Consider the following 25,601-nt stretch of genomic DNA (forward strand, 5'->3'; position numbering starts at 1 on the left):
TCAAATTCTTCTTTAGTATTTATCAGTTTAAGGTGTAATTGACTGATTTGTCTGAATCACAGAATGGCTTGGGCTGGCTACCTTTCCCATCAGAGTTTGATCTCACACAACAGCAGTTTGCACAGTTCAGGAGCTTGTAACTCACAAGGACATAAAAATGGCTTCAGCTTGTTTCCATAGTTTTGGGAGACATTTTAAGAAAAGGAGAAGTCAGTAACAAAACTACTGACAAACATTTTTCTGTAACCGATAACTTTAACAGCTTAAGAGCAAGGAATGGTTCATCTTCATCCACCTCAACTTATTTGTAGTGAGAGGAATACAAAACAAATACAAGAAATGCAAGTCAAAGGTAATGTCAAATACTTTGATATAAAATAAATAAATAAAACTTCTTCAGGAAGGACTATGATTTAAAATGATATCTTTAATCTTTAAAAAATATTCGTAGGCAAATTTAAAGCTCATACTCATGATACAAATGCAAAAGCAAAACCAAAAAAACCTCACAACACATAATGAAAGGTCAAAAACCTTACATCAGTCAGTGGCAATCCATTTATACAAAACAGTCCATATCTCCACTCAGTGTTCATTCACAGACCTAAATACACACCTTTCATTGCAGTAAGGCATAATTACAGTGTCAGGTCACTTATCCAAAATAATCCTTTTAAGAGCTCATTGTGAATTTAAGGATTAGCAACAGATTTTAAGAGAGCATTAAAGAAGCTGTTGATGAATTCTAACTGATCTGAACAGAACAAAAAAAAAACATGTGAACAGCAATTGCCATATTTTCCATAGGCCAAAGCTTGGTCTTTGCCATCTACGCAGGGAATTTTAGAACAACCTCACTGTGCGTTTCTCAGTCAGAACTTCACACGTAAAGCAGGCTGAAAGCACCAAAGTACTTCCAATATCAAGCCTATCCTTTCAGCTTTCCTTCAGCAAACTCAAGTTCTGCACAACACACTGCTGGTGTGGAACAGTAAGTTGAAAACATCACCACAGCTTTCCAGAAAACACTGATTTTATGACAGAACAAAGAAGTACTGTTTGATCAAAAATACAACTTAACTAAGTTTCACGTGGCTAAATCAGGAATATATTTGTTTTTATTAACTACAAAAATCATTTGGGGTAATAAAGCCCATCCTCAGACTTGGAATCAGCTGTTCAACAGTAACTTACCTCACGGCTTTTTCATATGTTTAAGTTAATGTAATCTACTTTCACTGCCACATTATAAAAGGAAAATAAAAACACAAACCAAAGTTTCTTTTGAAGTAAGCATTTTTGGAAACTAACCAGCTCAAAAGTTCGATGTCAGTCATTGCACTTGTGTCTCCAGACGCCTTACTTCTTTAACTACAAGATCAATGTTTATAATTGGGTTGAAGTACAAGGCCCAGTAAAACAAACAATTGCAGACAAACTGAGGAATAACAGGCCAAAAAACTGCAACAAAAAGACCCTGGGTTGAGACTTTCCAAAAATGTTTCCACATTCTGTGAGGAATAGTCCTGTGGAAAAGGAAAGGGAGAGGCTTAGAGGCTTTACTTTTAACCATTCTAAGACAAGCTAGTATGTGTTTTAGCCTCAAATTATTTCACACCTACTCAAGTTTCTTATAAAAAACAGAATTCTTCACTCCACAAAAACTTACTTAAAACACACTAATATTACTTTTTATGTGAGGAAGCATTATGCCAATTTATTCAGACCACAAAGCACAGCAGTTGGATGCGGTAGAATTCCAGATTTGCCATAGATGATTTCCACACAGCCAGTTCTCTTTTGAAGATGCTCTGCCCCCTACCTGCTGGCAAGAGCAGCAACTCCATATGTGCCAAAGCAAGAATTTCTCCACAAAACTTTTAAAGAATTATAACCAAGAGATCACAGCAATTATGAAGTGATATTAATGCATTAAAGCAGCGATATCTGTCCAATTAAATATCCTTCAATAACTATCCTGTGAACATACCATGACTGAGCTCTGACGTATTTAGCTCTCAGCTGCCAGATAACACCAGTTATGCTAAGAGGCAGTTAAATAAAACCACTGCATTTACTACATCTGATCAGTAAAACCAGCTGTAGGAAATCCTTTCAAATATCCACAGCAACAAAAATATTCAAAAGCGAGTATTACATGTGCAGATTCAGACTTGCATCTTATTATCATTTTCAGTAAGCCCCTCATAACAGACCTATTTTCCAGTTTATAGTGTACTTCCTACATCCCTCAACAAGCTCAGTAAGACTTACTTCAATTCTCTTCTTGACCAGAGCTTCCAAAAGGAGAATAGTTCCAGAACAGAGAGTAGCATGGCATTGACAATGATAAATCTTGATGTCCAGTAGTGCACATCCAGCCAGTCCCAAGCAAATTCAGCTACCAACTGGTATGGCAAAAATATATACTTTACAATGAATTCTCTCCACTGTTTCCAAGTGGGATCTTCAAGGTCCTGTAAATTAGGATAAAAAGTGTTAAATAATTTCCTGCTAAATAGACAATACTGGCTTATTTCCACCGTTCCTTTACTGATCTCCTACTGGTTTTTTATTTGTTTAGTAAATTCAAAGCAGTAATTAATCTTTTTTATGATTTCAGTAGATAATATCGTAACCCAGTAATTTCAATTAATTAGCCAAAACATGACAGCCAGACAGACGTTATCACCCCATTTTTTCAGTGAAGATATTTTCAGTGAAAGGTCTTTCTACACTCATGTGAACTTTTTTTTTTTTTTTAAAGATGAAAAAATATGATAATAAGAAAATTAAGAAAATAAGAAAATTTCACAGACTTAAAACCTTAAACATCTTAAATAATTCTTAGTACAGGTTATGGTCACAACACTGCTAGTCCTGCATAATAAAGTAAAAGCAACAAGTTACTATTAAGATTTCTTTTTAAGAAGTTGCACTGCAAGGAGATGACATTATGAATAATTGCATCACACTTTTTTAAGCAACTGATTCTTAACATGCTTCAACCAAGTAGCATTTGAGCACTTACTAATAATTTTGTGACCACGTCTTCATATTGGTCTTCTTGCATAGGACAAATGGTGTGGATAAAAGGTAGGAAAGCTTCAGTATAATCAAACAGATATAAGTACAACATACTGAGTCTTGGAGAATTCTTGAGTGCATACAAAAGAAAGAGTGATTTTCCTGGATTTACTGCCTGAAAAGTATCAAATTGCAAACAATGAAAAGATGAAATGAAAGGTGCATGACAGTTCTTAGACTTTTCTAACAGTCATTTCTCAAAGGATCATTTTTTCAAATACAATAGTTGATTAAGCTAAGCAATTTTTACAAAGATAATTCTACTTCCCTAACAATCCTTTCGACTTTAAGAGAGTTGTCTTTGAATTATATGACTTAAAGTCACTTAATGTAGATGGTAGACTAAGAGAATTTACCTTGTACTCCCAAAGGTTCTGTGGTGGTTTAACACCTAAAGCTCTGACACATTCCAATTCTGCTGTAATTGCTTTTCTATGGTTATTGTTCTCTATACTGAAAGGCTCTTTTGTGAAATCCTCTTCTGTCAGCGTTAGAAGGAGCCTAAAAGGGCAGAAGAATTTTGAAAGCAAACAGTGACTCTCCACCAAGAAGATATGACTAACAAATCAGTAACTACATACTGAAACAATAAGCTACTGATAGAAGGTATCACCTTTTGGGTCACCTTTCATGTTCTGAATCAACTGCATCTCAGAAGCTGGGTTTTAAATATCCTTTTCAAGTTCTCTCTTGCCTGCTCTCAGCATGCAAATGTATGAGCTTGTTGGCTATTAATGAACACAGTTCTTCAGTACATCACAGATCTAGTCTGGTCTCCTGATATCAAACCTGGAGCTCTTCGGTCGAGCGCAACAATGCGTATAGCATATGCATGTTTTCACAGGAAAGAAAAGTGGAGGGGTGGATATTGCATTAATAGAATTTTATTTTCAGGACCATTTCAGTCTGCACTGTCAGTATCTAAATACGCTCTCAGAAAAACTTCAGTTAGGTTGCTAAGTATCTACTACTGCTTTCAACTACAAATACTAAAACTTCCCCTATATTTTATCTTGATACATCAACAGAATATTCCCCCCCCCACTATGGAACAAAGTCTGATTATTACAAAATGCACCATGCCTAATGAAAGCCACCCAGCAATTCACTCAGATGATAGCAGCTCCTGATAATTAGACCACTCACCTTCCATTCACTTTCTCCAGCAAAAATCTTTCTTTATAAAGAGAGGCCCAAGGGCCCAGCTGCTCCAGCCAAAGCGCCACTTCTTCAGCAGTCCATTTAGCAACAGGCTTGTGGACAAGAAGATCATCTTCAAGTTCTCTGCTACTCCAGTGATACCCAAGTAGTACTACCTACATGTAAATTAAAAATAAAACAAAGGAGGTTCTTTACCTGCAACGCAAATATATTAAATCATACAGATAAACATGCATTAGGGGCTTGACATGCAAAATCTTCCATCCTAAGGACCCTTCAATATTTAGGTTATAAGAAAATACCTTTTAGCCAATTTGTCTAATTTCCATTTGCTGTAAACTGAAACTGTACTCCTGGTACACAACTCTGACACAGCGCATTCACTCAGCTCAGCTGGAGTTTCTTCTATACCGACAATCGTTTTGACATCCATAGACTTTAAGTACATTTCATTGGATACTTAACCAAAAATATGGAAGACCATCCAGATGAAACTTACTGCTACACAAGTTAAAGCTGTCAGAACGCCTGAGAAAAACCCTCTTCCTCGAGGATTAATTCTTCCTGTGTTTGGAGCCGCAGAAATCTGGTCATTCCCATATTTTTGGAAGGTTGCTAAGCTGCGCACTACATCACTGTTTTGCTGAATATCTTCTTTTCTTTGTTCAATGGCATCAGAAAACAGCCTTTCAATAACATCCCTAATGGGAGAAACACTTGTCACTGACCAATATCATCACTGAGCCTTAGCACTCAGAAAAGGAATTTATTTTAAGATTTATATTTTCCAGCTTGTACCAAAGACTATCATCTCTGAAAGCAGGAAAACATTACTTATTAGCACTTGGTACAGTTAATCAACTACTTCAAAATAGTGTTTTAAATACAGAGGAAGTAAAAATCTCTCATTTAAAAACAAGTAAGTCCTTAATGCAAAATTAGAATTGTTTGCTATGAGCATGTCCTGATTATTCAAAAATGCTAAGCAAGAGACAACATAAAAGCATCAATCCTATATCCTACTTGTTAAAAATCTATTAGTGAAGGTCACTGTTTCCTTGCACCACAGGAACTGGATTGTAGGTAACTGCAGACAGCAGTTCGGTATTTCTTGCTTTCTTCTGCCATAAGGTCACATTTCTTCCTATAAAAGATTCCTATCATAGAAAGTCCCTTTGCTATCAAGGATAATTCTAACTTAATACAAACCCCCTAAAAAGTCAGAAGGGAAAAACCAAACAAGCAACCACCATCTCACTTCTGTGCTTTCCATTTTTTTCAGAAAAAAAGGAGGGGTAGCATGAAAGACTTCAGATAAAATAAAGACTTGAATAAAATACTAAAATACCTAAGCAGACAGTTAGTTTTGCTTGGTTTAGGAATCCAAACAAACAGCAGAAAAGTATATTAAAATCACCTCAGGAGAATGTTGACTCTGGGGAATCCTTCCCATTTTTCTCTGCATTCCGGACATTCGTTCTTCTTGGAGGACGCCCACCACAAGGCTAAGCAATGTCTACAGAAGCTGTGCCCACAGTTCAGGGTGGTGGGATTGACCAGAATGTCGTAGCAGCAGTGGCAAAGGAACTCACTCACTGATATCTGCCGGCCAACCTCAGGCTTAGCGCGCGCTGTAACTCCTGCCATGCTGGGTTCACTGCATAAGCTCTCATCTTCTTCCATCTTCTTTTATACCTTATGCAAGCTGGTCTTCAAACCGGCACAGCATTGCTTCTGTAAAGTAACAGGAGAGGCCTCGGTATGAAAAAAAAGTTACTACAGATGTTTAGGATTGCAGGAAGTGTATTTTTTCCATTGTAACACATTTTCTTGCTCTTGTAGTTTTAAAACTTGTTAACTTAAATTTTTCCTAAGGGAAACATCATTCCACTTTTTCAACAGTACATTCACCCCAAACCACGCTCAGAATGAGGCTCTGGGTGTAAAGCAGCGGGCTCAGCCTCTTTGCCTTTTCTTCTTTGGCGTTACGGAAACCAAAAACGCAGCGAAAGCGAAACCGAAGGCGCCGCCAGCTCTCCGATTCAGAGGCCCTTCTTCTTCTGACTACCCACAAGCAACATCAATAGAAAACACCAGAAGAGAACAAAAGACAAAAGCAAGGCCGACGTCCGCACACCGTACGGACGGCAGCGGCTCGCGGTGCGCTCAGGTACGGGACGGGGCGAGCGGAGCCGAACCCGCCCCGAGCAGCGCCCGCTCCTCGCTGCCAGCTCGGGAAACGCGCAGGTGAGAAAGGAGCGACTGCGGCCAAAAATACCGGCCTGTTCTCTTAGCGCTCTGGCTCTGCTCTGAGGCGATCGCATCACCGCGGTAAGGCAGGCGCCGACGCCGTTACGGAACGGCCGCGCCGCACGGGCCGCAGGACACCGCGCTTATCGCAAGGCCAGCGGGCACGAGAGCGGGCAGCCGGGCGGGGAAAGGGGAGAGAGAAGGGAGAAGAGCGGGAGGATAGAAGAGAGGAGAGGAGAGCCCCGAGGCGCAGTGCCGCCCGCCGGGCCGCTCCGCAGCGCAGCACGGACCGCCGGTCTTCCGAGAGCGGCCAGCGAACCATCGCTTACACGAGGAGAAACAAAGGCAACCTTTCCGCGCCCGAGACCGTTCTTCCGCCTTCCCGAGGACACAGGCGCTAACGCTCCCGCGGACGCGCGGCCCTCCCGCCCGGGCTGCTCCTCCCCGCTCCGCCGGGACGCGCCCCGCAGCCGGCCGCCTGAGCCGCAGCCCCGGGAGGAGCCCCGGCCCCGCACCGCTCCGCACTTACCGGCGCCTCTGGGGTTCGTCCCGCAGCGCGGGGCTCGGATCCGCGCTCGGCTTCCGACGGCCGCCCCGGCTGAGCTGGCGGCTGCCCTGCGCGCGCACGGCCGTCCCTTTTCGATCTTTAACCTTGTTTTTCAACGTTTTAAAAGCCACCTTCCTGGCGCTGCTCTGCATTCTGAGTTTTCCTGAACGCGCTCGCTTCCCTCCGAGAGCACCGAGCTGCGTTTCTGACCGTCCGCCCACCGTGCCCGAGTTACTGTCCGGCTGAGGGCTGGAGCCCTGATGGCAGAGCTTCGTCAGGCTTTTAGAGGCTGGCTTAACGGCAGCGGTACCCAGGATGCTGGCTCACACAGACTACTTCCACTACATTTGAGATAGCTCATATATACACACACACCCTCACGCATATTTATATCAGTGTCCATTCCCTCACTGTATTCCTTTTCGACTACTGTCCAAAGCGAAGATTGTTTGTTTTTTAAAGTGCTGACAAGGTGGATTTCTTACTGTGCAATATAACGTGACATTTTCTTAGAGGCTTGGTTCTTAGGGTGCAGTTCGCGTGGTGTGAGGACCAAAACCTGTCCCAGCCTCTGCCACATGCAAAGCACAAGGCTTTGTCCCAGCTAAGTTCCAGCCTTTATTTCATACAAAGATGGAGTGCCCAGCTCATACCTCACCTCACTCTATTTGCAGTCCTCATTAAGCATATGAAGTTAATGCCCACTGAGCAGACCCTTAAATCACCCTAGCATGAAAATATGCTCTTCTTCTAGACCAGAGTAAGTTCACCTACATCCGTCTTGGCACACACAAAGAATTGGACTAAGAATATTTAGCTCTTGCTCTAGAGCCTTGTTTTTGGCATATTGTTATTTTTTGTTTGCACTTAGCTTCACTTTGACGCTTGGTAAAGTAACAGAAAGTACACAGGTCTGATACAAGTGTGCTGCAGACTGATACAGAGGATGTGGAAACTCAGACTTTGGGTTTAGTTTACAAAATGTTCATAATACAAAAACAATGTAACTCTGTAATTAGTGATTTGACCTGCTCTCCCCCAAGGCTACTGAGTAATTTGGAAAGCAGCCAATCTTGTCTCATGTAAAAAAAATAGGACATTTAAAGATTTCAGATTACAAGCTAGGTATTTGTAAATGGAGTTGCTCCAGTGTGCATATACAAAAGAAATGGGTATTTAACTCACTAGGTAAATGTTACCTTCTGAATCAGAATTCTTAATAATTCTTAATTTATTTTTAATATCCAATAGCATTTCCTTTTTATTGCAATAAACTATAGGAAGACAGTTAAGAGGAGACTATTGCAGATGTGGATTATGGCCAATAATCAATAATTTTATTTTTCTCCAAACCAGATCCTCTCAGCAAACAAAACCAAGCACACACAGCTCGGCAGTGGCAGCCTGTGCACTGGGAGAAGTTGCTCTTAGCAAAGAATGGCTATTCTCCACATGGAGACAGCTCTGCCCTCACAGCACACAGACATGCTATCCTGCAGCCTTGGCTTCCTGCTGCTCTGTGCCTTTGGCCCAATTCTGCAGCTATCTCCTGGAAGCACCGCTTCTCCTCGGGCCAGGTACCACGAGCTCAGGCTCTTTTCTCACCTGACATGGTCTCTGCAGCCATCAACCTCTGGACACACATATGCTCACTGGTGCCCTGCTTCGGCTTCCAGAGCAGCAATGGATGGGAGCCAAGCACTGCCACGAGCAGATCACCCACACCTCAAAGCTTCAGTTTGCCCATTCACCACTGGTTAAGTACTGCTACTTCTAAAACTTTTGTTTCGACTCTTCAATGAGAGGCTGCAGTTTCAAGAACTTTCAAACAGTTCTTGAAAATTACGCGAACAAGGTTAGCATTTCACATTTCAGACAAGTTACTGCAAAACAGAAGAACTCTACTATTTCAACTAACCTCCTACTGAGCACCATGTAATCCCGCAGGCGATTCGCTGCAGACATGCGCAGCATGAACCGCCCGCAGCCAGAAGGCCAAACCTCACCCAGCTCCACCGCCCAGGCCCGCAGCTCCGGCTCCGTGCAGGCGCTCGCTGCATTTGCTCTCGTTCAGCCGGAACAGGACTTTCCCGGGCTGTGTGAGCCGTAACCCCGCCCGCCGTTCCGCAGCGCGTTTCAGCGAAAGCAGCTGAGGCGCCGTGCTTCGACCGGCCTTTCTGCCGCGGGATCCTCCGCGCTCGTCTCCCGGACAGCCGTTCCGTCCCGCAGCACGGCCACGGACGCCGGGCTGGGCTCTGAGGTTCATCTGAGCTTCATTCAGCGCCTTTCCATCGGCACGGGACGAGGAACGCTCGCTGTCTCGCGGTGCTCTCCCGCCGCGCTCCTCGCACCTCCTCAGCTGACGTCCGCCACTTCTTTCCCGGAGGCGCCTGCGCCGCCCTTCCCTTCACACCGACCGCTCCCCGGTACTCCGCGCGGCGCCCGGGCCGGGTCGTTCGAGGGCTGCCGACCTCTGCCGCCGATACGCAGCGGTTTCCAGCTCCTAACGGTCCGCCGCCGCGCGGCTGTCACCGCTCACACAGAAGCGGCTGGGCCGCGCTCTCCAGCCCGCGCTCTAGGAACGGCTCCGCCCGCGGCAAGATGGCAGGGCCTCACGTGGGCGCGCAGGAGAGGAGGGGCGGGGCGGGGCGGGGCCGGTTCCGGAAGCGCTCGGCGGCGGCGGTTGCGCGCCGGGCTCCGGGCGGGCTGGTGCGGGCGAGGGATGGAGGTGATCAGAAGCAGTGAGTGACCGGCTGCGGGCTCCGAGCCGTGCGCAGTGTTCCCCGGTGACCCCGCTCCCTCCCCCCGGGCTGCAGCAGGCTCTGGCCTTCGCCTCAGGGATGCCGGGCGGCCGCGCTGCTCCCGCACCCTGCGGGCCGGCCTGAGCGGCGGGCGGGAAGGAGGGCTGAGCGCGGGCTGAGCGCGGCGGGCGGCCCCGGCCGGTCGCCTCAGGTGTGCTTTTACCTCTTGCTGCAGATTTTAAGGATAACCTAAGCAAAGTGTATGAAGCTGTCGAAGAAGCGGACTTCCTGGCCATTGATGGGGAGTTCTCAGGTACGGCCGCGCGCTCTGTGAGCTGTGGGCCGTATCGTGTGGTAACGGAACGCGGCCGAGCGTTTGGCTTAGACAAGCGGCAGAGGCTGCTGGTGTGCCTTGTGTGCGGTGGTGGGGCTTTGGTCGAGGAAATGCATGTCTGTGTGCCGTGGAGTCGGAGAACGGTCTGTTGTGGTCGCGGTTCTTCTCCCGCCCGCGGTGATTTCTGGTGTCGCTTGGTTGGTTGATTCTCAGCTGCAGCTGTGCCTGTGTTGTGCACGCAGGAGGTTGGGAAACATAAGGGAGGTCCTGCCTGTGTTTGCACAGGGAGAGGCAGCCGAAAGAACTCTGACATTTCTGAGGCCTGGGGGTCTGTGCGTCAGAGAGCCTGCAGTAAATGTTCTGGCTCTGGGATGAAGTCAATTCAGCCAACCACAAAGCGAGTGTGAGCAGAGCTGTGTTTGTTAGATGTGCTGCTTCGGGGTGCATGGCTGCTAATTGGTGCTGCATCGGATGTTTAAGTCGTTCATCAAATCTCTATGCCCTACTCACGTTTTTCGTTTGACTTTGAACCACTGCTGTGTTGTAATGTCAGCACTGTGTTTGTGTCACACAGAATGAGAACCATGCTTTTAAAGCAAGGCTTTAGTGTTAGAACCGCACATTCTAGTTGGACATATTTTATGTTTGAGACTCATGCTTTTACACAATTGAAAGCTTCTCTCGACTGACGTCTTACTAGTTGTTGCATTTCTAGCTGTGGCTAATTTTCAAAAGCTTACCCTAAGCTCTGCTTTTTCAGGGATCAGCGATGGGCCTTCTGTTAGTGCATTAACCAATGGCTTTGACACACCAGAAGAACGGTATCAGAAACTTAAAAAGGTAAAGCGTTCACCATGACAGAAATGAAAGTGTTGCAAAAAGTTAGAACTCTAGTTCAGCAAAGAGGCAGTGCAGCACAGTATGATAACTGGAGGCCTGTAAAATTGAGTTACCTGTGTGAGCTGACAAAGAGTTGCTTGTTTTATTGTTTCTGCTAGCACAAGTATTGGGGAAAGACGTATAAAACCTGATGAAGTTGTGGGAAGAGCAAACCAAGGAGTGTGATTTTTCGTGTAAGTTGTAGTAGATCTGTTGAACTTGTTGTCAGAGAATGTTGAGGGTGTTAAAAATTTTTGGTTCAAACTGGGACTTGGTAAGAGAAAGTCAGTGACAGAGAAGCTACATCAGAACGAGGGTCCTTCCTGAACAGCCTCTCCTCCATCAGAATGTGAGATCAAAAATCAAAGTGCCAGCTGTCACCGTCACACACACACACAAAATACAAAAAACAGTCCAATGGCCATGGGAGACAACGTGTGTGAGGTTAAAGCTGTGATGATTTGGCTTGTCATGCTCCCATCCGCAGGGCTCAGAAAAGTGCTAGGCATGGCAGCAGTACTGTTTTCTGATGGCATCCATGGCGTTTAGGCTGTTTACTATTATTCTGTTAAGAGACATTCAAGGACTAAACACTGCTCACTGTTATTCTGCTAACAGGCAGTATTACAGTATGAGAGACATAGTGGTTGGTGTTCCTATTGTTCCTCTCCAGTAGAGGTGGAGAAACTGTGTTTTCCTTGTGTTTGAAAGAGCTGTTTAGCCCTCCAGATGAGCGAATCAGTGCAACTAGAAGGCTTCTTTATTTTCTTATCCACTTACAGCAGTGTTAAAAACCTTTCCAGTGTTAATTCAATGATTGTGAAACAGTCGAGGACACCATGATAAAGTGCCTAGCAGCTATGCTAGCTCTTGTATCGCTGTTAGCCATGTGAATTAGAAGACTATTTAGTGTCATTATATGTATTTGGAAGCTACATGTGTCCCTCACAAAGTGTTCCCACATTACATGGAATGTAAGTGAACACTGAGAAGAATTGCTAGCTGCTTTAGATGCAGTGTGTCCTCCTGGTGTGAGTAACAGCTGGGGAGATATGGGAGTTCCTTTAGTTCTTGTGTATTCAGGGAATGAAAATTATTACAGATTGTATTACAGATACAAAATATATACAGAGTGTATTACAGATGATTGTTGAACAAAAGTAAGATGATAAATGGGAATGAAGGGTAGATAAAAAGATCTAGTCCATTTACTAAAAATTACAGAATGTGTATTGATTGTGAAGATGCAGACTAGGTTAACTCTGAAATGAAGCTGTTTTTAAATGTATACCACTTTCGTTCTCATGCAAAGTTTTCCTTACCTTTTCAGCATTCCATGGATTTTTTGCTCTTTCAGTTTGGCCTTTGCACTTTTAAATATGACCACACAGAAGAGAAGTATGTAATTCTCTTATTCCTTGTGTTGTTCACTGAGGAATTTATGAAGTAATGTTGATAAACTGCATTGATGTGCAACTCATCTTTTTCACAGGTATATTATGAAGTCATTTAATTTCTATATTTTTCCAAAACCCTTTAACAGAAGTTCACCGGATGTCAAGTTTGTCTGTCAGGTTAGTAGAAAAATAGATTTGATTTTTTTTGCTTGGCTGAGCTATGCCTGCAGAAAATTCCTAAGCAGCGTTTTCAGGAAGATCAATACGACCATCGAGAGAGAAGTGGTTGGTGCCTTAACAGCTTAGAAAACAGATAAGCACAAGTTTCTGGGTTTGGTTTTGTTTTCTTAGATAAGAAGTAAAAAACGTTGGTTAAGAATAATCCCCAAAAGTGAGCTTCAAGACAATATTTGTGACTTAGTTTTAAAATCTTGGAGCTAATGTTTCAAATCTGGCAAGATCATTCTAATTTTTTCCTTGTCTGTCTGCTTGTTTCTGTGCTTTTCCCATTTGGTCCTCTATTCCCAACTGCTGTTTCAGTTTCACTGCTTCCCGGGCTATTGCCAGCATTTTTCTGCTCTCAGGTCTGTTCTCCTGTACCATGTTTTTCTCTTTCCCTTCCTCGCTCCATGTCACTTGTTCTTTCATCTTTATCAGTTCTTATTGCGTATGTGGAAAAAAGTCATAAATATAAGCAGAAATTTTGAGATTAGCACTTTGAGATTGATATTTGAGGAAAACCTAGAATACAATCTGCTTAAATGTTGCTTTTAACTGAATTGCTGATGCTTTCTACCCAACCTGATACAGCAGCAGAGATTTCTTTCCGTACATTTGTTTTTCCTTGTGATAAAGCAGTATATGTATTTAGTGAGGAAAATTGTAATAAAAGATAATACAAAGAAGTAGAGTCTCAGATTATTTTAATTCAAGGATATGAAGTTGTTTTCTAGTCAAATTTTTTGTTCAAGCAAAGCAAGCAAATGTCAAAACATAGTTAAAGAAAACCTCCCTGTTCCTTCAAGGAGCTGAGGACGATGTTCTCGTGCAGCCAGACTTGCTGCTTGTCCTGAATGTGCATTTTTGTTTTCTTCTTCCTGGGATTTGAGACTTACTCTCAGAAATTTAGTTATTTCTTTTGTTGTTGTTCTTATTTTAATTATACCTCTACCATGTTTTTCATCTAGCTGTGCTTTGCACTCAGGCAGATCAAGAAGCACTCGGGAATTAACCTGTCTCCTAGACTGGGATGTTTACTTTTACTTTTAAGCTCTAATAAATGAACATGAGTGCTCCTTAACCAACTGTTTGAACTGAAGCTGTGGATAACTATTCTAGGCTTAACTGCACTGAGCAGTGCTAAAGAAAGTTTTGGGCTGTCTGTGTTAAGACCATGTTGTGTAGTCTTATACAAGGCAGGAGAGAGCCTGACCCTCTGTGCTGCTAAGACTGCAGTATTCTCTTTGTTGGGCTTTACTGTCTTGATTCAGGAAACAAAGTCAATCAAAAGTTTCCACAGCAGTTCCAGGTGAAGCTAGCGTATTTTCACCGGCTTGTTATCGATGCACCAAATAGCTTCAGACTGAGCACGTGTCACATTAACTTGGAGAGACATTTAGGGCTAGGGATGCCTTGTGAAAATTGAAAGTAAGTGACAAAAGTGACATGGTTTAAAGTGGATCTGCGTTCTTTAGGCTCACAAACTTCCTTGCTTCTGGCTCTGAACTTACATAATTTCTGAAAAGCTTAAATTTTCAACAATAATTGGTCTTTGTGAGACACTGATGCTCTTGCCAATTGCAAACTTATATTCTTTTGTTGCAGAGTTCAAGCATAGATTTTTTAGCAAACCAAGGATTTGATTTTAATAAAGTTTTTCGCAATGGTGAGTTGTTTTTCTTTTTTCCCTGTTCGTTAAATTCATGACATCTTCATTTTCTGCAGAAAGAAGAAGGCAACTAAGATGTTATTCTCTTAACAATGGAATTCTCTAAGAGTAATTCTAAATTACTAAACTCTAAGGATAATTCTAAATTATTTGTATCTGATTCTAGAATTATGCTGATAATTACTCTTCAAAGGTCTGTTCTGTGGAATTAAAATTAATAGAATTCATGCTTAGATAAGTACTTGGTAGGTTTTTGTTTTTTTTTACCGATTAAACATGGATAAGGGTAACAAATTGCATGGCAGGATAATGGAACAGTTGTCAGGCCTTTTTAGAAACGTTTTAGCAAAGGTGTCTGTGCTTTGGAATTGATGCTGCTGCGGTCTGTTATCAAAGCAGCGCAGGTGTTGAGGAAGAGAAGTGCTCAGTATTCTGGTGATTGCCATCTGAATTTCTGCCAGTCTCAGGCTTGTGCTTTATGCAGATGAGGCATACAGCTCTTAAGAATCTAGTGGTACCAGCTCATCTGTTGTGTGGTAGAAGAATGCTTTTGTACCTGCAAATTAAGAATGAGCTCTAGAGCAGGAGATCTGAAAGGTCGGGATGTGTGTTCAGCCTCCAGAGGTGTATTGTGGGCAAACACTTGGTTAGTAACAAGTCTTTGCTAAATCATATGTCCCTAACGTACCTGTAATTATGATGAGTTTTTGAATGCCTTTTTCAGGAATTCCATATTTAAATCAGGAAGAGGAAAGACAGTTAAGAGAACAGTATGATGAAAAGCGTTCTCAGGCCAATGGTGCAGGATCTCTCTCCTATATTTCTCCTAATGCCACAAAGTGTCCTGTTGCAATTCCTGAAGATCAGAGAAAATTCATTGATAAAATAGTGTAAGTAAAAATTGTTTGGTAATAAACTAGAGTTCTATTATACAAATGGTAACATCACAATAAATCATATCTTATAAAAAAGAATTCCTCTCCTGCTATTTATGATGAAATATTCTGTGAAAGGAAGGAGAAGTTTGAAAAAATTCATTGTGAGGTTTTTGTTTGGTAAAAATCGCTTTAGTTGTCCATCAGCACAAGGAGGAATTAGATTTCTATGTTACTGCTGTCCTTAAATCTGGTAGAAATCTTTCCAAAGCAGAGCAGAATTACAGGAAGGAACAGTCCCCCAAGACTTTTATTCAGTCTTCATCTGGCTGGCGTTACTTAATGGTGTTAAGTAGAAAAAGAGACGTATCCCTCAGCTACTGGGATTGTTCAGTGCTTCTTTATTGCATCTTTCTCCAGATGTTTTTGAAACAAAAATGTGAACAATAGTGCCATGTTTGTATGTTGAAGACATTTTTATTAGTTCACTAGCTGTGTTGTTGTTTGTTTTTAAATAGTGTTTTCTTCATGGGAGAGCTATATGCATATTGGTAAAAACTGAAAGCTGTAGGACCAAATAATCTATTTAATCTCTTTCTTCCAGGGAACAAATAGAAGAATTTTTAAAGAATGAAGAAAATGAAAGTTTGGAACTGGAGCCATGTACAGGGTCAGTTTTCTGAAATTGTCTTCTGAAAATGATTTTTTTTTTTTACTCTATTGAATTAGGAGAGTGACAAGGAAGAAAGATATTTTGACTTGCAGTTCTTGCTTTACTTATTTGTCCTATCTCTGAATGTTGAGAAAGTGTAGTAATCTGTATGAGCGTCACGCTCTACTTTGAGCCATCACATCAGCATACGTATTTAAGTACTCGCGTTTAAGTATAGCCAAGATCTGTCTTATGCATATCGAAGCTTCTTGCATACGTAAGCCTACTTTTGCTGTTAACAAAGTGCATGATCTAAATTGTCAGTGTTTGTTGTTGACGCTGCGTGTTAAAATTGGCTTTAGTCAGTCTCCTTCCCAAGGTCTATTCAGCTTTGGAATCCAGATGTTTGGAGAGTATGGTTGTGATTTAAAAAAAAAAGCTATGCGAAGTTAGAAATCATTGTGAAGTGAGTGAAGTTGTGTTGCTGTGTTGATATTCAGTAATGGTGAGTGTGGAGTGTTTGCTAAGAAGAGGATTTGGGGATGGATGTACAAAATGTTGTAAATGCTTCCACAGCTTAGTAACTAGCCTATAGGTTTGGGTATCAGTAACTTTTGCCCTTAGCTTAAAAGTCTTTGTACAGATGAGAGAAGCAGCCTTTATTTGAGTATTACTGGTTCAGAATGCATAAGATAAGTGTTAATAACACAATTGTCTTTTGGTTTTAGGTTTCAGAGGAAATTAATTTACCAGACCTTGAGCTGGAAGTAAGTTACTGATAATGCTGCCTTTACTCTGTGATTTCAGTATTTCTGATTTAAAAACAAAATAAAATCTGGGTGAGAGCTAATGAGTGATTAATTCTTTTCAGTGATGATTTCTCTGATATTCTAAAGGTTGTGTGTTCTGTGGCTCTGCCAAAATATGGAAGTATTTTGGCAATTGAATGTGGTTGTGATGCAGTGATACAAGCAAGTAGCAGAGGTAGCAGAATTGGTATTAATATTTCCAAGGGTGGTTTATAAATACTAAAATGAATTACATGTTAAAAGCCTGCAGCCACCAAAGTTCTTGTGGCTTCAAGTAAGGAAGAACTTTCTTGCCAATGTTTTGTCTTTTGCTTTTCTTGAAAGTAACTTCTGGATTGTGATGAAGTGCCTTGGAAGTTTACTCAGTATTGCTTAACTAAGATGTTATGGGCTCTGCAACAGTAGGATGGGAAATTGCATAAGAAACTACCTTAATCTTAGTAACTGTTAAAATATTCTAGGTGCATAAGGAGGCCAATTTGACTGGCCAGTATTTTAACAGTTAACTTTTTATAGTTCTTTTGCATGTAAGACTAAGATTTATAGTAATAATGAAACATGAAGTTACGTAATTGCTACTGTGGATTCAATATGCTAAGTGCCAAATAAATAACTGCTGATACTTGCCTTTCATTTCTGTAGGTATCCAAAAGGTATCCACGTTGAAACTCTAGAGTCAGAGAAGGTAAGCAGGTGTGCTACTGCCTGGGAGCTTTGTCCCGTTGGAAGGAAATTGTACCAGGTCTCACCAACTGCCCTGATTTCTAGGTCTAACCTGAGCTTTCCTGTGCCAAATCTGGAACATTTAAACTGAAATTTGATTAACTAGTTTCTGATCTTTAAATCTGACTGACATTTGAATGATAAACATATACATGTGTGGCTTAATATTATTTAACAGTTAAAAATATAAGTGCCAAAGAACGCTTTAAAGTGTAGTGGATCTGACATTTAATGTTGATGAGAAGTAAGTCCATTGGTGAAAAGTAAATCTTGATCTTAGGAGTAATAAACAACAGTCATCATATAATGTATCCTCCCTTCTTAGCCCAGATCTCAACTCCAAAAAACATTTGAAATCCACAGGCTATGATGAAATACTGGTAACCCTTCTTAGAAGTAAGAAGTGTATTTAGTAAAAGATAGGTTTAGTGGATAGCTTTGTAAAGCTGACTTTTGTGTATGGGTGATAAAGTGGTGCTTAGAAGAGAAACAGTCATGTTGCGAAGTAACTGCTGCTAGGTATGACTTAATCTTCTTAACAATTCAATTTGCAAAAACTTGAATGGTCTTTGTGAACTTCTCGGGGTCATTCCTCAAACAATACTTCTTTTGACTTTAGAAGGAGAGATATATTGTTATCAGTAAGGTAGATGAAGAAGAACGAAAAAGAAGAGAACAGCAGAAACAAGCAAAGGAACAGGTAAATATTTGCAGTAAGTTCCATTTCTTTAGTTTGATTTTAAGAGGGTGGGGAAGAATCCATGCTTTCAATCAGCTGTGCAGAACTGCATGTGATAGGGCTTGGGAGTATTTCCTTCTTGCTTAGCTGTTGCTGTTGCTTGAAACTGATTCTCCAAATTCTACTCAATTAACTTTGGCTTTGCAATATAGGAAAAAATTTCAAAATACTCCACAAGATTCTAACATTGCTCCATCTTTAAACAATATTTAGCCAGTGTTCTGGAGCAGTGAATTCCTCCTTGTATGAATATGCTGTATCAGAGAAGCAAGCTCTAGTCAGAAGAAACATAGGTCAATTGACTTTAGTAGTACTGTAGAACTATAGTCCTTGCAAAAAGCCTTACAGAATTTCTCAAGCAAGTTTTCACATTATTTGGATTTACAATTTGAGTAGTACTCTGTTACAAAACTCGCTTGCTTTTAGTTGTCTGAGTTAATGTTCTGTACAATTAAAGTAATCTGATTCTTCTTGATTGAATGGTGCTGCACATGACTGCTGTAGTAACAACTTGACTGCAAAGTTATTTGTGGTATTCAGGCACTCAGCATTTATGGGACTTGATACTTGTGCTTACTGAGCATGAGGAAAGTTTCACGATGTACCAAGACTTGGACTGTGGGAGGTGTTGATCACGCTTTTCTTTTTAACTTGCTGTTATTTTGATTCACTTGTCTTTTTGCCTTTCCTTCTAATTATTTGTTATTTTCTGTTTATCTTATTATTATCTAATTATTATCTAATTATCTTGTTATCTTCTTCTTTTTGTCCCTTGGAGAGGGGAGTGAGCAAAAGGCAGTGCGAGTGTTTGGCTGCTGGCTGGGGTCAGCCCACAGTGGTAGCAACTTGTCCAGCATTACAGTGATCCAGAGATGTATTAAAACTAGAGTAATCTCAGTGGCATCTGGCTTTGGCCCTGTGTGTCCCCAAACTTCAGCATTTCTTTTGTGGTCTCTTATTGCTTATGTCTGAAGAATGGTATGAGCCAAACTGGGATTAAAATTTTCAATGTTCGCTGGGTTGTGGAAGTGGTGGAGTCTCCTTCTCTGGAGATGTTCAAGACCTGCCTGGACGCCTACTTGTGAGACCTGGTGTAGGGAGCTGCTTTGGCAGGGGGTTGGACTCGATCGTCTCTGGAGGCCTTTCCAACCCCTACGATTCTGTGATTCTGTTTGCAGGTACCATTTTGATGATTGTTGTATTTGTATTTCACTAATGCCAGAATCTTTGCTTACAGGAAGAACTGAATGATGCAGTAGGATTTTCCAGAGTTGTTCATGCCATTGCAAATTCTGTGAGTTGAGATTATTTTTAATGTACTTTTAGCTGTAAGAAAAATAAATAGTTCCAACAAAGGTTCTTTTCTTACCTTTTTTGCAAGAGAAGATTAAATACACATTGAAGTTGCTTCCCTTTTTAGTGTTTTCTTTTTTCTAGTTGATGTTGTCATTGTTTTCAATGGTAAGCTAAAGTCATGGACCTACTTATCTGTAAGAGTCAACAGTAGAAGTAGAAGTAGAAAATGCTTACAGCTTTAACAGGATTCTCTTTAGAAACTGAGCTCTGAGCTTTTTTTTTCCTCCTCTGTTCCAAAGAGATTGTTTAACTTTCTTGCAGCCAAAGTCTTAATCACAAAAGGTCACCTGGGTCTCTTCTTTCTACATAGTTAAAGCAGGCTATAGTTTGAGCCCTTCAGCCTGTTTATTTTCATGTAGTTGAGGCAGTGTGCAGTTTAAAAAAGAAATGTGTATGCATATTTTTTTCTCTACCAAGTTAAGATGTGGGGTAGTGGATAAGGTTGTCATGTCAAATGAAGCAAAGCTAACATTTCAGAAATTTCTTGCACTTTTTTGAGAAGAAACTTCCTTGTACAGCATCTGGCACAAAAGGTTCCCTGCTTGAGAAGCCATGTCACACCCATAACTATTGTATATTAATTACAGCCATAGGGAGTATTTTGTCATTTGTTGTAAAAGCTGTAAATCAAAAGGTAAGCAACTGACAGGTTACTTTAATCTTGGGTAGTTTACATTTGGATACCAAGTTGTGAGAAGCTCCAGTAATATTATCTTCTGATCATGTCAAGATGTTGCTGAAGGCTGTGTTAAGTTGTTGAGAACAGAAAAATGAGAGGAGGGACTGCCCTGAAAGAATGGAAGGGTCTGTGGGCAGGTAGAGAGCAGCAAGTAGGCAGGTTGGGCTTGTGCTTGTTCTTGGCTGCTCTCTGCTGACATCTGGGACTGTGCTTTTCACATGCTGTCATTGATTTATCTGTGCCTGGAAGCGTGACTAACTTCTAACATACTTTTCACAGGGCAAACTTGTTATTGGGCACAACATGCTGCTAGATGTTATGCATACTATACATCAGTTCTATTGTCCTCTACCTGATGTAAGTAATCTTCTCAGTGTGCAGATGAGATTAAAGTCATATATTAAGGCATTTATGTCATCAACTCCAACCTTTTTTTTGAGTGAAAGCATATGATGGTTTTACTAAGAACTGTAGAGAAGTATTTTAAAATAAACACTTGTGGCTTCTTGGCTGCCGCTTTATCTTCTTAAATCCTCATATAGAAAGCTTAGTTGAATTCTTCTCCTACACTTTCAAAAATTGAAATTGAATGTTGGAATTGAACGGTGCTTTCTGGTCGTATCTGACTCCTTCAGGATCTGCTTCAATAACGGCAGACAAATTTATGTATTTGTTAAGAGACTGGCTTGGAACAGTTGGTTGCTGTGATGATATATAATGCTTTTTCCCCTCTACTTACAAAATTGTTAAATGTCTTTTCATATAATAAAGTAAAATTAATAGAATGATAAGAAATTTGATAGCAGAAATTTATGATGAAGCTCATTATGTTAAAAAGGTGCAATGTCTGAGTAATTGGAGAGAACATGCTTTCATGAGCACCACGGGGCAAGTCTAACAATTAAGATAGACTGAGTAATGTACTGGCACTAAAAACAGTGTGTGAGAAAGCCAAAGCTCCCTTCGAAGGGATGGGCTGCATGGTGGTTATGTCACTTGCAGTCCTCAAGGGCTGGTGGATGTTATGGGAAAGACTTGAGTGGCAGATGAGAGAAAGCATCTGTGACCTGTCTGGACTGTGTTGGAACACAAACAGTGTTGGAACACAAGCAGTTATGAGTTGTGCTTGCACTGAAACTTGGATTATATAAACCGTTAGGAAGTCACCTTTCCATCTCCTCCTGTGGGGATATTCCAGAGCCATCTGGGCGCTGAGCTGTGCCACCTATTGCAGGGCCTGCTTTAGCAGGGGGTTGCACTCAATGATCTCTTCAGGTCCTTCCAACCCTTCTGATTCTGTGATCCTGTAATTTTAGAAGCTGGCTGGATAATTGTTACAATGGTACCCTACCATTCTGAGACTGACAATTAACTTATTTGGCTTTTCTTTTCTGGTTTAATATTAATTTAGGACCTAAGTGAATTCAAGGAAGTAACGTCATGTGTGTTTCCCCGGTAAGATTTTAATTCAAACTTGCAACTTCTTTAGTGCTGTTTTTATCAAACTGATGCTATTTTTGTAGTGCTGTGACAAGAAGTAAAATTGTGAGCAAGTTAGATAAATAGTTTTAAAAATATTATGTGACATGTCTTGTTCACAAGAGCTGTGCTATTCTTCTTGACAAAAAATGATACTTTTGCCCTCTGCTTTTTGTCACAATTATTGGTGTTTTGACAAAACATCAAATGAGTCTGCACTGCATTTGGAACAAGATCTGTTTGCTACTGACAATGTCTTTTGCTACTGTTTAGTCAGTGGACAAAACCAATGCATTTTGACTGCTCTGAGATCTGAGAATAATGCTTCAGTAGGGTGAGACTGCTGCTTCCCAGCTAATTCACCCAAGCATTTCTAAGGGTTTGGTGAAATGGACGTTCTTCTGTTCTAACTCACTTAACTCTTACTTTGTTTCTAGGCTATTGGATACAAAACTGATGGCAAGTACGCAGCCTTTTAAGGTAAATTGATGTAGTGTTTTAGAGTGGTTTGAAGTTACAAGAGTGTATCAAAACATTTTTTTTAGGTAAATGTCTAACAACATGTTCTATCATGATCTTTTTTCTTTAAAAAAAAAAAAAGATTTTTCTTGTCCCCTTAACTTCGGTAGTTGCCCTTAATATGTTCAACCTTTTTGACTGGTATTTCAGATATTTTCCCTTGCTCAGCGTGCTGCCTTTCCCGCATCCCATATGTGGAAACAGATTCAAATAGAATATAATTTTGGCATAATACATCTTCAAGAACTCTGGAGAGTATTGATAAATTCTTGTGACTCTTAGGTGCTGTGTTGTGGGCAAGGCAAGTTAGCTTTTTAAAACTTGTGTGGATGGACTTCTGTGATGTAATGGTTTTGGAATAAGGTCCTGTGCAAGCCCTTGCAGGACACAAAGTGGCAGCAGTAAGGATTCATTTTACTCTGTTTGATTTCGGTTTCCGGAGGAAATGTGTGTGACCGTGGCACTTAACACTGACCTTTCTTGCAGGACATCATTAGTAATACATCCCTTGCAGAACTGGAAAAGCGCTTGAAAGAGGTTCCGTTCAGCCCTCCTAAAGTTGGTAAGGATGTATCAAAATAGTGGACTTTTTTTAATTCTTGGCCTGAGATGTAGATTTCCATACTAATATTTAGTATTTTGCTGAAAGGAGCTTTAAAATCAGGCAATATTAGACAGTGCAGCTGTATTTAGTTGGTAGGAATCCTTGCACTTTATTTCAGATAAGAGAAGAATGGAGGTGTTTCAGTGAACAGCAGTTTTGTCATTTTCTAATGATGGCATTTGTTCTTTAGCTTGATTTTTGGAGAGTAATTTGAAACTGTTTAAAACTCTCTTATCTGCTTATAATTGTCTGTCAGATCAAAGCCAGTATACTGTGAGGGGCACTTGAGCAAACAGAACTAAGAAATTCTGCAAGTAGTGATTAGTTATACATGTTGTACAAATTAGTTGAGTTCCTCTGGAGCTTTCTTTGCTTTGAGGTGAAAGAAAGAATATTTAATAGAAGGGTAAGCTTGTCTCAAGATTGGGCGGGTGGCTCAGAAGGTAAGACTATGATAGAAGGGAAGTGTATCTATTTAAGAGTAACTTAAGCACTGAGTGACTGCTCTTTTAGCTGCAAGGCAGTCAGAAGAAAGAGTGGTGTATGGGGAAATCCTGTTGTTTTTGCATTAATATTTTGTCAGAGCTGAGTAGGTATGTGAAAGACGAGATGAATAGTTTCCTAATAGGGTTGGGTTTCTATCCCAGGAACCTGTTCTTTAAAAGATGTACGTGGTTAAAAACTTCTGAAAATTGTAAAAGCTTACTAGAAATGATACTCTGTGACAAAATAAGTGTGTGTGTGTGTGTCAACATACAGGTAACTGGAGTGATGTATGCTGACAAACTATGTTTTCTCTTTAGAAAGTGCAGAAGGATTTCCAAGTTATGACACAGCTTCTGAACAACTTCATGAGGCGGGATACGATGCTTACATTACTGGACTGTGCTTCATCTCCATGGCTAACTTTTTAGGTATCTATGTAGTCTTTTTCAGAACTTAGTGCTATCTGTAGCTTCTTATTATGTACTGAATTTCTGCTTTCTTTGTTAGGTTCGTTTCTTAGTCCTCCAAAAAATCATGTGTCTGCTAGATCAAAACTCATCGAACCTTTTTTTAACAAGTAAGTAATGCCAAACTTCAAAGAATGTGAACCCAAACCCTTCTGAAACCTTGAAATGTAACACTAGCCTCGGAATCAATGGCTAACAGCATTTTTCTTAGCACTTCAATTTGTGCTAGACTTTCTTCTTCATACTAATAATGCAATGAAGCCAAAATTTGTACAGTGAATACCTTTTATTTGGAAGACAATGATTTACTTTCTGCTAGCCTGTAAAGGGACACTTAGGAGAGTTAAACGTAGACTGTTAAACCATCAAAACCTGGACTTGTCGAATGGCTTTGTCAATGTCAGTGTTGGGAACATGGCTGTAATTTTATCATTATTTGTAGGGCGAGATTTGGGAGTAGCACAGCTGAAGAAAAACCGGTCGGGCGTTCTTTGTGGTGTGGTACACTAAGATTGCTGATAAAATTGAAATTGAGCATGCTTAAATAATGTGGAAAAATTAAAATCTAAATAACAAAAAGCTGTTGTATTAACTTGTTGGGTAATGGATCGTTTTAAGGAATAAGAGCCACATATGATTAGTAGGCTGTATGGGATGAAGATATGATTGGTATTTTTCTGTTTTACTTCAGGCTATTTCTTATGAGAGTAATGGACATACCATATCTGAATTTGCAAGGACCAGACTGTAAGTAGCTTTACTTATTGTGTTCTTACTACCATTCTGACAAATTTCTTGGAGGAGGAGGTGTAAAGATTAGTTACCATACATTTACACGCAGGACTCTGGCTGTGTTTGGGTTATTAGCCGTTTATCAAAGGATAAAAACTTCACCCTTTTATTTGAAATTATATAGGGGATTGACTAGGACAGGTTAGACTCTTTAAACTGAATGTAAGAGGGTTGAAGATAGTAGCTTATATTTGTGTGTGAAGTCTAAGCATGGTGACCTGTTAGAGGTGGTGTCCTAACTCACATGCCTTCCTCTCCCCCCACTTGGCAGTAAGTACAGGATGCAAAGTACTGAATAGCAAATGGTCCCAAAAGTCTCCTGGCTTGCTTTCTTCACAGTTGCCATGTAGTAGCATGTTTTCCTTAACTTCAGCCAAAATATCAGATTTTTTTTTTTTTTGCCACATTAGGAAGTGATTTGAGAAATTGAAAAACATTATCTGAAATATTACTTAAACGTTTAAAGTTTTTCCAGGTTACAGACAGGGGGCTATAATAACTTCCTAATATAAGAGCATGTTTTACTGATACAGCCTTATTCTTCTGGAATGTTATATCATGAAGGAGAAAGCTTTGGATGAGTGTTACCACTGGTGCCTCTACTTAAGAAAGCATAAAGTCCTGCAAGTCAGCCTAGTTTTTGACCTAGGTGAGGGTTTAACTTTGTAGTGTCTTATATATCTTGGAGGTACAAGGATGTCTTCACAGAGAAACAATGCTCATCTGGAAGAGCCACTGAAGACATTTTCCACACGGGTGTTAGAAACCTCAGACCGAAAGATGACCCTTTTGTTATGTGCTAGTTCAATGGTAACAATGTAGTTCTAGAAAGATGGAGAGGTAAATATATACTGTAGTGGCATGCATGTAATTTTCAAATGCAGGAGGTGATCAGATCACTGAGCAGTGGCTCTGCAGATGTAGTGGAATGGTTATTTGATTATATTTCCCCAGTTTGATACTGAGTGGAAGGGTAGCAGAGGCAATACTCTGGATCATTGAGAGAAGGCCAAAGCTACTAAACTGTGAAGATGCTGCTTCTGCTTGCTGGCCAAATTACAGGATCATTTGGATGCTTTGCCAAGAAGAGTTGCCAAAAAAGACTCTGAAAATCTCTCTTTTATTTGCAAGTGCCCT

The 25,601-nt window shown here is 40.8% G+C and overlaps 2 protein-coding genes across 10 annotated transcripts in view; one reads left to right on the plus strand and one right to left on the minus strand.

Moving 5' to 3' along the window:
• Positions 1-407: 407 nt before the first annotated feature.
• BFAR (bifunctional apoptosis regulator) lies at positions 408-9,156 on the minus strand. Of its 6 annotated transcripts, none has more exons than XM_052679477.1 (8): positions 9,052-9,156; positions 5,666-5,982; positions 4,748-4,949; positions 4,234-4,403; positions 3,444-3,588; positions 3,032-3,202; positions 2,275-2,477; positions 408-1,526 (listed from the first exon to the last, which is right to left on the minus strand). In XM_052679477.1, the coding sequence occupies exons 2-8, from the start codon at positions 5,929-5,931 to the stop codon at positions 1,334-1,336; spliced, it is 1,350 nt and encodes a 449-aa protein (XP_052535437.1). In that variant the 5' UTR covers positions 5,932-5,982; positions 9,052-9,156; the 3' UTR covers positions 408-1,333. The 6 variants fall into 6 exon arrangements, with proteins under 6 accessions (XP_052535437.1, XP_052535435.1, XP_052535433.1 ...); XM_052679475.1 differs by having other exon boundaries at positions 8,964-9,087; XM_052679473.1 differs by lacking the exon at positions 9,052-9,156 and adding an exon at positions 7,028-8,409.
• A 223-nt stretch (positions 9,157-9,379) lies between these two features.
• The window catches only part of PARN (poly(A)-specific ribonuclease), a 34,147-nt gene continuing 17,925 nt past the window's right edge, over positions 9,380-25,601 (plus strand). Inside the window, exons 1-20 of one of the 4 annotated variants that reach the window (XM_052679472.1) lie at positions 9,727-9,786; positions 10,022-10,099; positions 10,881-10,960; positions 11,119-11,193; positions 12,330-12,397; positions 12,492-12,573; positions 14,221-14,281; positions 15,009-15,174; positions 15,764-15,829; positions 16,540-16,578; positions 17,263-17,305; positions 17,963-18,043; positions 19,320-19,376; positions 20,397-20,474; positions 21,529-21,572; positions 22,034-22,076; positions 22,602-22,677; positions 23,523-23,633; positions 23,713-23,782; positions 24,364-24,419. In XM_052679472.1, coding sequence (XP_052535432.1) covers positions 12,336-12,397; positions 12,492-12,573; positions 14,221-14,281; positions 15,009-15,174; positions 15,764-15,829; positions 16,540-16,578; positions 17,263-17,305; positions 17,963-18,043; positions 19,320-19,376; positions 20,397-20,474; positions 21,529-21,572; positions 22,034-22,076; positions 22,602-22,677; positions 23,523-23,633; positions 23,713-23,782; positions 24,364-24,419 — 1,135 coding nt within the window. In that variant the 5' untranslated portion in view covers positions 9,727-9,786; positions 10,022-10,099; positions 10,881-10,960; positions 11,119-11,193; positions 12,330-12,335. Of the gene's footprint in view, positions 9,472-9,701; positions 9,787-10,021; positions 10,100-10,880; positions 10,961-11,118; positions 11,194-12,329; positions 12,398-12,491; positions 12,574-14,220; positions 14,282-15,008; positions 15,175-15,763; positions 15,830-16,539; positions 16,579-17,262; positions 17,306-17,962; positions 18,044-19,319; positions 19,377-20,396; positions 20,475-21,528; positions 21,573-22,033; positions 22,077-22,601; positions 22,678-23,522; positions 23,634-23,712; positions 23,783-24,363; positions 24,420-25,601 lie in introns of those variants that run through there. The other 3 variants (XM_052679471.1, XM_052679469.1, XM_052679470.1) reach the window with 3 other exon arrangements.

The sequence above is a fragment of the Tympanuchus pallidicinctus genome, unplaced genomic scaffold (genome assembly GCF_026119805.1).
Source record: "Tympanuchus pallidicinctus isolate F22 unplaced genomic scaffold, pur_lepc_1.0 scaffold18, whole genome shotgun sequence".
NCBI lineage: Eukaryota > Metazoa > Chordata > Aves > Galliformes > Phasianidae > Tympanuchus > Tympanuchus pallidicinctus.